Source organism: Lycorma delicatula, chromosome 6 (assembly GCF_047948215.1).
Source record: "Lycorma delicatula isolate Av1 chromosome 6, ASM4794821v1, whole genome shotgun sequence".
Classification (NCBI taxonomy): Eukaryota; Metazoa; Arthropoda; class Insecta; order Hemiptera; family Fulgoridae; genus Lycorma; species Lycorma delicatula.
The window spans coordinates 110,466,543-110,482,437 of NC_134460.1; the positions used below are offsets into that span (position 1 = coordinate 110,466,543).

A 15,895-nucleotide genomic window follows, 5' to 3' on the forward strand; every position below is an offset into this window, starting at 1 on the left:
ACTATTGTGTCAGAGATCATCTTACTATTACATTCACTTTACAAAATACTGCTTACGATAAAATGTGTTTCAGTCTTTCTCATTCTTCTGTATAATCTTCATCTATAAAAAAATGAAGCAGGATTTTTTTCTAACAATAACCAAGTTGCCAAGTTGCAAGTTACCTTTTTTGTTAAAAAAAAATGTTGTATGTTTAAATTAAATTATCCTAAAAATATCTTTTAAATAAAAATAAGGTTCTGAAAACAAATGACAAAATTTCAGTCTTCCCTGACAAATAAATGACAAACAGAACAGAACATTTGCACTGGTAATCAATCCAGTTCTGTAATTAATGCAATGGTTGGTTATGTAATACTTGTATTTAGCAATCTATACAATGAAGTGTAGATTGTTAATAAAATTTAATTTCACAGTAAGCAACTAAAATGGGAGTAAAGTGAACCAAAATAAAAATAAATACAAGATAGAAAAGTAAGATATTAAACATACTAAGTTCAATGAAAAACCTCTAATTGTGATAGAGGAGCACAGGTTAACTTTACAGATTTGCTTCCCTAAAGCTAGAATCAACATAGCGTTTGATCTGTAAAATATAAAGACAAGATTTGTTAATTAAATATGAACTGATGTTATAGTATCAACAATAAATACTGTGATAACTATATTTTACCTGAACAGAACTGCTACATTCCAACAGCGTTTACATTCCACTTAATTATATGCTAACCACTTAATTATATGCTTTATAATTATGAAAAAAATTAATGCTTTTTAATCACTGAAACTTCATGAAATAATTAACATTTCAAATATGTCAATGTTTTTAATAATATATGAGGGCAAGTCAAAAAGTAAAGTGAAATTCAAAAAATCAATATATTTATCTTTACTTACATAAATAATATGAATTATTTTTCAACATAATCCCCTCCTACTTCTACGCACTTAGTCTGTCTTTTAATGAGTTTTTGAATTCCTTTCTGGAAGAAAGTTTTCGATCTGGTGTGCAGAAAATTTTTCACCCCTCCTATGGCCTCTTCGTCAAATGGATGATTCACTTGCAACTTTTTTTAATGGGCCAAAAAGAGGAAAATCACTTGGAGCTAGGTCTGAAATGTATGGAGGGTGTTCCAGCAGTTCAAAACTGAGATCTTGAAGGCAAAGGACTGTTTTTTTGGCCATATGAGGTCAAGCATTATCCTGAAGCAAAATCACACCTTAGGTTTACCACATCTTTTGGATTTGATTTTTTGCTTCAGTAAATGCAGTACCTCACATTAGTTGTCACTGTTTATTGATTGACCTTTAGGTGTGAAGTGAACCTTATATCCCAAAATATCATCATCACCTTTCCTTCAGACAACTGAGTTTTGAACTTTCTTGCTGTGGGAGATGAAGGATGTTTCCACACTAAACTTTGTCGCGGATTCAAAGTGATGGACCCATGTTTCATCAATGGTTATTATTTGCTAAAGAAACGGGTCTTCTTCACCTCGTAACATTTAAAAAGCTTCTGGGAAATTTTCAAACGATTCTCTTTGTGGAAGCCGGTCAATTTATGCCGTACCCAGCGAGCACAGACTTTTTTCAAAAGTTTAAAGAATCATGGATGGTTGAAAATGCTGAGCGATGGCTTATATCCAACTCACTTGCAATGTCATCAACTGTAATTCGTTGATTACCAAGAATCATTTATTTAACTGCTTCAATGTTGTCATAAGTCTTTGAAGTAGAAGGCCTACCTTGTCGCTGTTTATCACACAGAAAAATCCTACTATTTTTAAAGAGATGATTCCATTTGTAGATTTCCCTTTACTTTTTGACTTACCCTAGTATTACTGCTACTTTAAAAATAAACAGTGATAAACATGTGACAATCTGTTAACACATTCAAGCACTAGAATTATTAAGGATCAGATAATATTACTTATAGTGAATATAGATAGCATCAAAATAGATAATCAAACTTAATATTGTTTACACCACGTACATTCAAGATTATTTCAATTTTTTGTTTTCCTTTTTATCTAAAGTAATCCAATCCACTAATTTCATACGAGTACATCATAAAGATTTTTTTGTCATGTGGTAGAAGTGCAATAAAAAGGGGGGGGGGGGTATTTGTTCAGCAGTGTACGTAATGACCTGTGTATGTATTTTATTTACTTGTTCCCACACAACAACCAAATGAAAAAGATACATTCACTGTTAGGACATAGACTAAGATAAATTATGATGTCAAGATTTTTTAATGCTGCAAAAAGTGGGTTTAACTTAACATTTGGTTAATTTTAATTGAATGATTTGTAAGAGAAGTTTTTAATGTAAAGTATCTGCCATATTGAAAAAATTGCATTTTTATTGAATTTTTTGTCATTAAGTTTTTTTATAAATATTTGATTTTGTAATTGTCAAAAATCAAAAAATAAAATAAAATAAGAATGTATACTACTCTTTTTAATACTCATAGCACTCGTCAAATCACTCCCAACATTATTTAACATGTCTGTGCTATTATTAGTATAACCTCGGGCAGAAATATTATTTGTTTGCATCTTCTAATTCAGGTGACCAACCCTACAAGAAATACAACAGTTTATTTTTTGTAGAAAAGATTTACTTTGACTAAGAAATTTAAGAAATACCCACATCTGGAACAGTCGACATACTGTAAATAAAATTTCTTATTTCTATTCACCTAATTTCTTACTCCCTTAAGAGGTTAATTTTTAAAAATGAAAATAATAACAATACAGTCGTACACATGACAAATAGCACAGGACATGTGGTGTAATTCTTTCTTAGTGATTATATTTTTGTTTAAACATAGATTTGCTCAAGTGTTCTATGAGATGGTGTTAAGTAAAGCCATACCTCAGCAATTTAACACTAACCTCCCTCCATAAACATCTAACCTTAACCATAACTCTAACCTCTCTATACACAACAGATTAGCTTCTGAACAGGTCCTGATAACTCATTAAACTTAAAACTAATTGACTAGATTACTGATAATGCAGTGCAGATTTTGACCTTGCATGGATCATCCACTATGCAAACCTGCTTTCTGACATTTAGATCTTATATCTTCCTGATCGTAAGCATATCTACTATGGTATATTAAATTAAGAGCAAGATGTAAATTGATCAAGTAATTGCTCAGAATTATCAGGGCAGCAATTGTAAAATCAAAAGTTATACATGCAATAAAAGATACAAAAAATGGAAAAATGTATGAGCTGCCAATAGAAATGATTAAATATTTTAATAAAAGATTACAAAAGGTGGTGAAATTTTTTAATACAATCATGGGATGTAGCTTGACTTGATTCCTGTCACCAAAAAACAAGGAAAGGAAGTGTCAAAATCAAAGGAGAATTAATTTGATTTTACATTCAGAAAAGATTTTTCTGCAAATTCTGAACAAAGAACTGAATAATAAGACTTACCATGTAATACAACAGAATACTGATAGTTATATTTAATACAAAAACACAGCATTCATCATTAATAAGGAAAGAAATGAAAATAGCTATTGACAATATCACTTAAAACATCAATGTACCACAACTTCTTTACAAGATTTTTTATTATCATAGGTTACACAAAACAAAAACCATTATGAATAAAATAAAAATTCTTGCAGGATCACACACAATTTAGCAACATATGCATTATTTATATACAAAAAAAAAAATTCAACATAATTTATGAACATATATTTATATAATATAAAGTTTTTTTTTGTTTTTTTTTAAGAACACATTTAATATGGATAAATACTACTCAATATCTAAATTAAATTATGTTACTAACCCAAGTCTCACCCCTCCAGGAAAATCAGCTTGTACCCTTGCTCCCAGTGGAATTATACGAACTTCAGTTATACAAACTGTTTTAGTAAATTGAACAAGGTCTAAATTGATTTCCTACAAGAGAAAAAAACAAGAAATGAATCACTTATTTATACATTACTACTAAAATCTAAAACTACCCTGGCACTATTTTTTTTCTTACAAACGTTTTATAGTTTAAAACATTAATAAGATTAATTAAATGACTGGAAAAATGGCTTTAATAAAGATAAACAATAAAATTTATAACTTGCAGAGGCCTAACTAATCACACAGCATCTACATTGAAGCAGTATTTTAAAAGCTAAAAATTGATAACAGTCAATTTACAAATTACAAAAAATATCCATCAATTTAGTATATGATCACATACAATACCCATCTCATATATATCTCATTAAATAATAATACACAATTCAGTAATTAGGGGCAAAACCTTCTGTTTATGGAGCTAAATTTTATCAAAAACACAAAACCTAATATGCAATGTAAGTTTGCAACATATTTCGACTAGATATTTTTTAACTTAAATACCGGTACACAATTTAATAGGTTTTTACTAAAAAGTAATTCTGTAAAAAAATAGTAGAAAAGTGATAGTTCGTACTTTTAATAGTTTGGCCTATTTCAATCGAAAAAAATGTTGTAGAGTACAATGTTCAATGAATTTTGTAGAGTTAGCTACTTTTACAGTTTACTGTTATTACGTATTACTTAATAAAAAATGAACGTAAATGTAATCCTACTTTAAAACTCTGTCATACAAGTAAACAAACGCCGGCTTCTTCAAAATATAGGTTAAATCTTAATCTTAAAAGAGACAACAAGAATCTACACTATATTAAATAATGTAAGTCCGGTATATTCTAATAATATATAAATTACTGCTTTACACCAAACTATTTGTAAATAACCTGCAAATACCTCGGAGCTCTCATGAGAAAAGGTGTCAAAGAAAAGCAACTCCGACTCCTCGGCCATTTTACACCAACCTGCATTTCATGAATAAAGTAGGGTTATGTGAGAATTAGGCAAAGAGCAATCAGAAAACATATTCTTTCTTATATAGACATCGGGACTTATATTTCTTTTGTTGCACCGGAGTTTAGCAATATTAAATCTTAAAGATATGATATTAAAAATGTTAAAATGGATAAAACTATTCATTGCTAATTATAAACAACCAGATTTTGGAATTTAAAATTAAATTAATATTTCTGTATAACCTTCAATATTAATCGTTATTAGCAATAGATCTATAAAAAAAAAATACGTAATCTTAATGTATCTCCTAAATCCAAAACGTTACTAATTTACAAACAGTAATCCATATCAGCGATGTTTACATTTCATTTTCCTTCTTTATCTGTTTAGCCTCCGGAACCACTTGGAGGATAATAGGTATGAATCACTGATCTCTATATAACTGGATAGAGGATTCCATTAATTGGAATTGGTAAAATTTGAACCATGAACTAGCGCCACCAAATAAGTGGCTAAAACTAAATAAAATGAAACGGCACATACGCAGAGGTAAATGTAAAAGTAGGGATAAAACCACTTTTAAACCGATGCAGTAGAAGTGTTCTTTTTTTGTATTCTGAACACTAATCTTTATATAACTATATATCTGATTTTTTACAACTGTCTGTAAATTTCTGCTTCCGTTCTTTTGGTTATCTGACTTTATCTTTCTTTTTCCTGTTTAGCCTCCAGTAACTACCGTTTAGATAATTCTTCAGAGGATGAATGAGGATGATATGTATGAGTGTAAATGAAGTGTAGTCTTGTACATTCTCAGTTCGACCATTCCTGAGATGTGTGGTTAATTGAAACCCAACCACCAAAGAACACCGGTATCCATGATCTAGTATTCAAATCCGTGTAAAAATATCTGGCTTTACTAGGACTTGAACGCTGTAACTCTCGACTTCCAAATCAGCTGATTTGGGAAGACGCGTTAACCACTAGACCAACCCGGTGGGTTTGGTTATCTGACTTGAGTAAAATAAACATACCTACCATCATGATTATAGTCGCGCAATGGTACAATGGTTTTATTTAGTTCCCAGACGTTCATTCTGCGACACTGGAGTATACGTCAATATTGAACACTTAATTGTATTTTACGACACAAGTTCCCCTATCCGGTAATATAGAGAGAGTTATATAGAGTATGAATGCAAATGAAGTGTAGTCTTGTGCAATTTCAGGTTGACCATTCCTGAGCTGCTTCATTAATTTAAACCCAACCACCAAAGAATACTGATATCCACCATCTAGTATTCAAATCCGAATAAAAGTAACTGCTTTTACTAGGATTTGAACCTTAGAACTCTCGACTAAGTTCTAAATATATTTACATTTCATTTACTTTGTATTAGATGGGCAGAAAAATACAAAACAATTTTTTTTAATGACAAACATTTCTAAATTTTCAGAATGCTCTCACCAACTTTATCAATTCTCTAGTAACTGATGTGCACAAATAACATCAGCCGGAAATAATATCAGCAGATATTATTTCTGGCAGATTTTTTTAACTTTGGAAAACACAAGTTTAGGATGGTATAAAATGTGTTTCATCAATTGAATCTTTTCATTTAGTCTATCGTTGTTATGAGTTAAGTTAGTTGTAGGTTTTAGCATAGATACAACTTCACTTCTGACTCAATTACTATTGAGTCAACAGGAACTGATATTAAACAAAATCAAGGTTATTAATACTTTATTAAGTATTAAAGTATTGATGAGTTAGTGATTTGCTTGTATGGGGTGGTCAGCAAAAGTTAATTCTAATTTGATGTGGAGCACTTACTTTTGTGTTTACTTTAAAGGTGTGGTACTGTTTGTACAATTAACAATTGAAACTTTTAAAATATATGTTATCAAACTTTCTGCATGATTAAAAATGTTTTTTACTCACATAGCTATTTGCAAGTTTTTAAGATGTATTATTTAACAGTAAAAAAATAAATAAAATTTTGTTCTATTTGTTTCCATCTCAGTAAAGTATGTGGTTTAGATCCATACTTTCACTAGTGAAGTGAAAAGAACAGCTGGTTTGTAGATAGAAGAAACTGCATTCCTCTGATCCCATAGAAACTACAATTACAGTAAGGATAACTTACTGTAATTAAGGATAACTGTAAGGACTTACCTTACTCTAAGGACAACTGGTTAGTTACACTTTACCAATTAAGCTATACTTAACCATAAAGTTGAAGTTTTTTTTGTTCCATAACAACATAAACATATTAACAATATAAATAATATAACAATATAAACATATTTTGTTCCATAAACGTAGGCCTTCTCTCCAACAAGCAGAATTAAGAATGCCAGAGGGAAATGTCCTTGGGCTCCTTGTGCTTATTATTATTTAATTTAAAAATAAACTTTTGCAGTAACTGAACAAAATTTTAAAATTAAATGTCTTTAAAAACTTACTTAAGAATATTTTCTGTTATTTGTGACCATCTTCAGTGACTGGCTCAGCTGATGTTACAATTGATAGTTTTTTAATTAGGCAGACATATATCTTGAAAGCAGACAATATTAAGAAAAGTGTACTAAGGACCCAGAACTTAGGTACTAAATACCTTATTTCTTAGTATACTGGTACCTTAGAAAGAGTACTGGATTTGAATTTTAGTACATATACTGTATCATTGGGTGTTTATATATTTCATAATGTTATTATATTTGAACATTATAAAATATCATAACACATAAAAGAGGCATACTAAATAAGCAGACACAATTCACATCTAACATATTTTTCAACTACATACGAAATAAGTGTCTGACTAATTTAGTAAAGTTTCTTGTGTGAGAACAGCAGTACATTCCTTAAGATGGTTGCAAAGATAACTAAAGATGCTTTGAAATAAATTATTAAATATATGTTATAAAATTTTGTTCACTTGTCATCACAAAAGTTTATTCTTTTAAATTAATAGCTTTACTACCATCATGAATAAAACCATACCAGAAATTATTAATCAATGATGTTTCTTTAAACCTTACATCAATCATTGTTACACTCTTCACATATGATAAAACTGTATCCATATATAAACATCATTATTAATCGTTTAGATTAGTTGATTATTTTGAATTACAAATTCTGCACTATGAGTTCTAAAGATCAACCATTAAGTGGATTACAATCCACTTTATTATATTGTAGATTTACAATATAATGTTAATACCATATGCCTAGATAGCTGTGATAATAAAACAAATTTTTATATTAAAAAAACTGCTTTCATACTGATAATAGGTTGTAACTAAGTAATAATTAAGGTAACTGCATGATTACAATTAGATTAAGTTCAACTTTTGATTCTCCCTGTATTCAGTTCAGGATAACCAAGGGGTGAGATTAATTTTAGATTTGGACAAAGCCCCACCACAATGTGCTTCTCAAGTAGAAGTGTAGTTCCTGACTTTATAGACAGTATTTCTATTAGTAGGATTTCTCTTAACCGTAGTATGAAAATTTAGATGTTTTGTTTTTATTAAAAAATTCTCAGCTTTTGTTTAAACTTTCATTTAAACTTGTCATCAATATTAAATACACCCATCTGAAATACAGTATCACATTTTCACAAGATCAGAATGAGCCTTTGGATGTAAAATGGGCTTGAGATCATCGTTTGGTGACCATGTGGTATGAATCATATTGACTGATGTGGATATTGCTCTTTACTAAATGTGAAAGTATTGGTATTGCTTTAAAGTTTCTGTTACTTAAGTTTGATTCAGTCTTCTTTGAATCTAGAAGAGTTTCAACTGGAGATTTCCTACACCCCATTACCATTAATCTGTATTATAAGATTAATTCTTGAACCTTCTGATGGGTGGTAAATCATCACTGACAATATTTGAATCTTTGTTTAAATGTTGAACATTTTTCTTCACTATTTTATTTATGATTATGACCTTAAATAATGAATATTTGTTGATCACTATTGCCTTGGAGAATATTTTTAAAAAATCAACATTTTTAAAGTTGTTACATTATCAGATTCAATTCCAATTTCTACTTCCATAAAGATAGCCTGTAATCCCTTACTGACTAGAGGAGTGGTGTATAGTAGTGAGTGTCTAGTAGATCATATGAATAGTGTCCATTGTTGATGGTGAGAAAAATTCATCTTTACTGCAAAATCTTTTTCAAAAGATAAAATAAACTACAGTTAAATAATTGAAAAGCAATATACAGAGTCATCATAAAAGAATGATGATATGGGTTTTAGTAGCTAAGATCAAACCAGGTTTGAGGACATTTTCTGAAATCATGTTGGTAATAGTGAAAGCCTCCATCCGAAAAGTTTGTGTATCAGCCATTTTAACCACTGCATAATTTTCTGAGGTGTGTTTCTTTTCTTACTATGTTTTAAGTTCAAGAAAAAGCATAATGTGTTTTGCAATATACCGAACTGAAGTCAATAATTTCAAATTAATATGTAATTTAATGCATATTGTATGAAAATAGTCCTCACGTTAAAACAATATTCAACATTAGTTCAATTCATTCAAAGAAACAGGATCTGTTCTCAAACAGAAATTGTCTGGAAAGCCATCAGCTTCAGAAGAAAGTGTTGAACAAATTAAAAAATCTAGGAACTGAAATCCTAATAAATCCATTACTCATTTGAAGCCTTGAGTTACAAATTCCAAACAACCATTCATGAAGTTCTACTTCAAAAGTTGCTCTTATATGTACACAAAATTCAGCTACTGCAAGAAATAAAATCATCTGATTCAGAAAAACGTTTCTGGTTCTCTGTTGAAATTTTAGATGAAATTAGTGAAAACCTTTTTTTTAAATGATGCTACTTTTACAGATAAAGCTACTTTTCACATTAATGGATATTTTAATAGACACAATTCATGAATATGGGGACGAGAAAAAAAAAAAAATTTTTCTACAAAAAATCATGAAGCATGCCTAAAGTTAAGTTTGGGTGGTTTAATGAAAGATTGTGTAAGTGGGCCTTTTTTCTTTGCTGAAAAGACTTTTGAATTTATTCCCAGTAAGATGGTGCAACCTCATACTTTAATGCATTCATTAACCAAGCTTTGAATGAAAAATTTGCAGATAGATGGACAACCCGAGAAGACCCTATACCCTAGACTCCAAGAAACCTTGGAGTTTCACCTTACTGCAGTTACTTGCAGTTAGACCTAACTGCTTGACTTTTTTATGGTGGTGCATTAAAAGTAGTGTTAAATTGCAAAAAATACATGATCTCAATCGCTTAAAGAAAAGAATTACAATGATAACAAAAGATATGTTGCATCATGTATGGGCAGAAATTAAAATATTGGATGGACATTTGTCAAGCAACGAAGGGCATGTAAATTGAAATTGATTGATTATGTAACAAAATTTTTGAGATGGAGAATATGACAAATAAAACAATATAACTGTAATTATTTTTGTTTTTATTTAATTCATGTCTTAAACCACACCATTTTTTTATGAAGACCTTGTGTTGTCTTTGCACAATGTATACATAGAAATTCTGTTAATACATTTATCAGTGAAACTTAACATGATTCTTGATAACTGAATTTAGTCATATTCCATGAGAAAACTAAACTGGTAGTTGTAGAATTTGCTAGGCTTCTGTAGTACAAGGGGTGGCTGAAATGTATTACATAGTCACTTATAACTCGGAAATGAAAAGAGATAGTCAAATGAAACAAATATTTCTTAAAAGTACATTTTATTTGCTACAAAAACTTACATTTACTTTACCATAAGTCACCATTTACACCTACACATTTCTTCCAATGGCGAACCAGTTTTCACACACTCATTCAGTTGGTGAAGAATGCTGGCAGTCTTGCCTTGATTCACAACCTCACTGTCACTGTCCTTCAGTTTAACATTCATGATAAAATGAATATCTTTAATGTCCCTCCTTAACTGCAGAAAGAAGTAAAAATCACAGGATCTGGTAAGGATGGAAGTTGTGGAATAGGTTTAAATTTCAACTTCAAAAGAACTACAGCAGTTGCATGGAATGTGTGTGGCTAATCATTATCAACTTGTAGGATTATTGGCTCCATGCATTTTTGAACAAGACACACACTCATCTCCTAAGGTATTTTAGCATATGCTTCTCATCAGTCACAGAAGTTGGTCGTTGCAAGGTTTGTCCTTAATTCTTGCTTTACAGCTTCTGATGGAAACTTTGTTACACACCTACTCATGTTACTTTAATCAACAATTTCATCACCATAAACAGCTTTTAGGTGAATGTCACTAGCATTAATTTTTTCTGCAATCAAAAATGTTATCACTGCACGTTGTTTTAGGTGTGTTAACTTAACACACTAATATAATGTATACTTAACATTATATTATGTTAAGTAACATAATATAATATACATGACTACATAACAACGGCAACTGAGAGAAAACAAGAGAGCACCTGTTGCTTTGTGCAACATTTTGTTCTCCTGTTACATTCTAGTATGAGTTATATTTCAATACCTTTCATAAGTATGATTACCTATCAAAAAGTTACGAAATATGAACCAGTTGTTCATGCTGCTTAAGGAACAGCTAACTACTGAAAAAAGCATTGGTGTTGAAATTACTTTAATTAATAATGAATTTGAGTTTACAGTTTCAAATTAAGAACTAAGTTAAAAGTAATTAGTTGAAACAATTGAACAGGATGACTACTCTCAAAACAGAAGTAAGATTTATTGAATGGAGAAAGCTAAAACTCTATTTTATTTTCAAGATGAAGTCATCTTCATGATACAAAGTATTCTACCAACAAAAGAAGGTCAAATCGAAAGAAGATAAAAACTGAATGAAAACCAGTGAATATGCACACATGAAAATATAGAACACAGTTTTTATTACATAAATGTATTATTTAATTTATTTCAGTCAGATTAACCCTAAATTGATATTAATGAAAACTATATAACAAAAATACAAACCTTTACCTCCTTTGTATTTGAAATTCAAGTAAGTTGAACAGGATAATTTCTAACCCTCATTTGCTTTCACTTGTTAACTTTGTTTACTGCTCAAAGTATTACTTTTAACATATTAAACATACTAAAAGTGAATTATATGTGATACATAGAATGGAAGTCTGATTTTATTAATAACTACTTAATGAAGATGAATAATTTATCTCTTTATTTCACATCTTTTTTTTATTTGTATTTTCCTTTCATTTTTGTGCATTTCATGCTATATATAGTGCATTAAGTTAATGTAATAGACCAGTAAGGCCTTGTAATAAATAAGATAATTTGGTTTCTCTTTTAAACGAACAGACAAAAGTTTATAGCTAAACTAAATGTTAATTATAAGCTAAACATATTTGATTGTAATAAATAAAATGATCTGAGCTGTACAAGCTTGATCTTAAAATATCTGCATCCACTTTGTGCACATGTTTATTTTAGTTTAAAACTTCTTATTATTTACATGCAGTAAGAAAATATTTTATAAAAATTAATTTCAACTATAAAAGTTGAAGTATAAATTCCTGATTTTGAACTGAATGAACAAATCTTTATTTATTAAGTTATATTACTGAACCATTATTTTCATAAAGTAGAAGTAGTAAATTGATTCAAATCTTCTCCATTATATTCATAAAATTATACAACTTTTTAATTGTTAACATTATAAATTTGATCTAAAATAGGTTAGAATATGCATCAATTATAATTAAAAGTTTTAATTAAAAAGTCAAATCATTTAAAAAAATTGCTATTTAAAATATTTTCTGTATTCATTTTACAAGAATATCAATTAATTCCTCTAATTACTCCTTCTAGGAAACGTGAGATCTCACAATTGATGAAAAAATTTATGATCTCCTGAAAAGGAGTAACAGGACTGTAGTTTTAATCTCTTTTAAGAATATTTGTAGAGACCAAACTGACCAAAACTTCTAAGAAGTGGACAGCAACCTATTTAATATTTTGAGAAGACTTATTTACATAATAACATTACAACACTATTGTTACAATTTTAACAAAAGGATTAAGAGGGTTTAGATTTTCTTTTTAAGTGAGTTAAGAAATTTAACTCTAGAAAAAAATTTAAGTGAGTTAACAACATGTTACTCTTAAGTAGTATGGCTAAAAAAGTGGAATTGACAATACAATATCTGAATAAATGTTTTCATTGCTTCTCTTCTCTTTTAGTGAAATATGGTGGCATCCTGCTAGATAAAATACTCATCTGGTAAAAACATTTTTCAACTGGATTTCTGGCTGGGAACTGTTCAAGAAAAAGTTAACAAAAAATAAAAGAACACAACATTCTTCAAGTGGGTAGATAACATTTAGAATGAAATGTTTAAACAATAGTGGTAGGTAAAAAAATTTAGATAAAAGGAAATGATAGATTAAATTTAGATAAGTTAGGAATTGGGAAAAACGGCAAAACACCAGCATTTTTGGTTAGGAAATTATAGCATATTCAGCACCGGATTGGATAATTGAAATGCAAAGAATGAAGATTAAGTAATCAATAAGTAAGCATGGCAGTGGAAGCATACAGTGAGATATGATACTGCAACCAAAGTAGTAAGATAATTATTTCAATCAGGATAGATTCAAAACCTGACATCAATATTAGTGCAGTTTTATATGACTACCCCTTCACACAAAGAAACAAATTACTTGTAATATATGAAAGCCTATTATGAATGAATGAAGTAATGGAAATTCCAAATATGATGAAATAAGGGAAATTTAAGAGTATCAGCTAAGTCAAAAAATGAAAGAAGATGAAGGCAATCCTTTTTAAAAGTAATAAACTAAGAGTGTATAAGTGGAGGAATATATTAAAGTAAGTTGTTATTTGTTTAAATTATTTCTTTTCTATTAGAAGTTATAGAAATTGAGTCGTCAAAGTGCATTGTGTTAGAATATTCAATACAGTTTTCTGTTACAATGTAGCAGATATTCCAAAATCAAAATAATTATTGTAAAATATACCAAGAACTGAAATGGATAATAGTGCTAATCAGATTTTGATGAAATGTGTGTTGATGTTTAAAACTCCTAACAAAACAACGGGATACATTAAAATAAAAAAGAATATGTAATCGTGAAATTCAAATAAACCATAGTAATAGATCTTTAAGTTAACACAAAAATAGTTACTTAAAAAAAAAATCTGATATGGACACCACATGACCTTGTTCACCTATTAAATTACATATACACATTTTTTGCAGCATTTCATTTAAACTTATTTCATTTGAAAGTGAGATACGATCCTCCAATTCTTTAATAAAGTGGACAGTTCACAATTGCTGAAATATTAGTTTTTATTAACATCAAATATTAATACAATTATTAATTCAACAATCTTATATGAAATATTAGGATAGAGTAAAAGTCCCTTTATTACTCATATTAGTAGATCAGTATTATTCGTATCTTTGTGAGTTGCTGATTAACAAAAGTTTTAGATTTCTGGTGTGTCGCATAAATAAAAGTTAATAATAATTAAACTACTTCATTTAGTGAACTCATATACTGGTTACAAATGTTAATTTTAACCTTACGATGTAAAATATTCAGTTTTTTATTATTGGATTATTTAATGAATAATCAAAAATGAAAAAGAAATAATCATACAAGAAAAAGAAAGACAGCATGAAGAAATTATCTACAAAAAACAACAAGAAGATGAATTGAAGAGGAAGAAAATGTTAAGAACAAGGGAACAATAAAAAAATAAGAGAAGATAAAAAATATAAGCGATATAAGAGTAAAAATAAAAGAAATTCATAGAAATGAAATTTCAATGTACATTTACAAAGAAGTAGAACAGAAAATAATTTGTATTAAAGAATGATGAAAGAGTTGAAATTAGCAGACTCCAATTATTAAATGATAAGCTTATATAATTTGATAAAGACCTAAACAATATAAACTAAACAGTTTAAAAGTACTAAACTATACAAATCTATGGAATAAATTGGTAGTGTAACTGCCCTTAATTTAAAAGGGTCTACTTGAATTCCTATCAGGTTTGACACTCTGTACAATAAAAAATATTATAATATATTCCCTTAAGTTATGGTGAAGTTTTATTTTATCAGATTTATAGCTGCAAATTAATCACCTACAAATAAATAACTATTTGTTAGATAAAGTAAGATTCAGAAGACTGTAAAAATAATATCTTACGAAAACTGAAGTAACACCCTAACCTTTAATAAAAAGACAAAAATTACAATCCAAACAAAGTAGAAACAAATAAATATAAGGACTGCTGAATTATTGGTATCATAAATCAAGACTGCTAAGATAAATAGTTTAACTATTAACTGCTAATGCTAAATAGACTGCTAAATAGTATAATCAAGACTGCTAAGATAGTATGTAGACAAACAGAGCAGCAAGTGGAAGATAGTATTAAGCAAAGAACAATTTAATTTCAATAAGAGAATGGAAACAAAGATGGAAAATTCCAAATGTCAAATTAATGTTGAAGAAAAATGGCTGAAGAAAATACACGTACCATTTATAAACTGACCATTAGAAGTTTCCTTTCTAATGGATTTTTCTTTTTGATGTTTTTTAAAATTTTTTAAACTTTTTGATAAAAAAAACATATATCTTAATATTTTGTTGATTTCTAACTTTTATTTGTTTCTCTTGAATAGCTACACTTAAAAATTTTCATGGAGACTGATCCAATCATTCTTGAAACAATCCTGAATGTATATATTTACAGATTAAATTAAAAATTATTTTTTTGGAACATTGTGTATCAATTATGCTTAACCACAAACAAATGCCAACAGCAAACAAGGAAACTTGACTCATCATCGTTCTACTTTGATGATATTTATAAACTGGTTTATTGAATACAGTTTTGGCAGTTGATATTTTGTCTTTGCTTCACATTCTTTAATCCTTACGATGGTTCTCCTTGAAACATTCTACAGATGTTACAGAATCATCTACCTGCAAAATGGACGTAGTTTACCATCTTAAACAGGTTTATTCCTTTTTAAAAT

The 15,895-nt window shown here is 28.9% G+C and overlaps 1 protein-coding gene across 2 annotated transcripts in view; it reads right to left on the minus strand.

Annotated features, from left to right (window-relative positions):
- The window catches only part of vir (VIR_N domain-containing protein), a 64,742-nt gene extending 59,904 nt beyond the window's left edge, over positions 1 to 4,838 (minus strand). For both annotated transcript variants that reach the window (XM_075368316.1, XM_075368315.1), the window contains exons 1-2: positions 4,782 to 4,838; positions 3,820 to 3,932 (exon numbers count right to left, since the gene is read on the minus strand). In XM_075368316.1, the coding sequence (XP_075224431.1) occupies positions 3,820 to 3,932; positions 4,782 to 4,838 (170 nt within the window). The remainder of the gene's footprint in view (positions 1 to 3,819; positions 3,933 to 4,781) is intronic.
- Between the last annotated feature and the right edge of the window lie 11,057 nt (positions 4,839 to 15,895).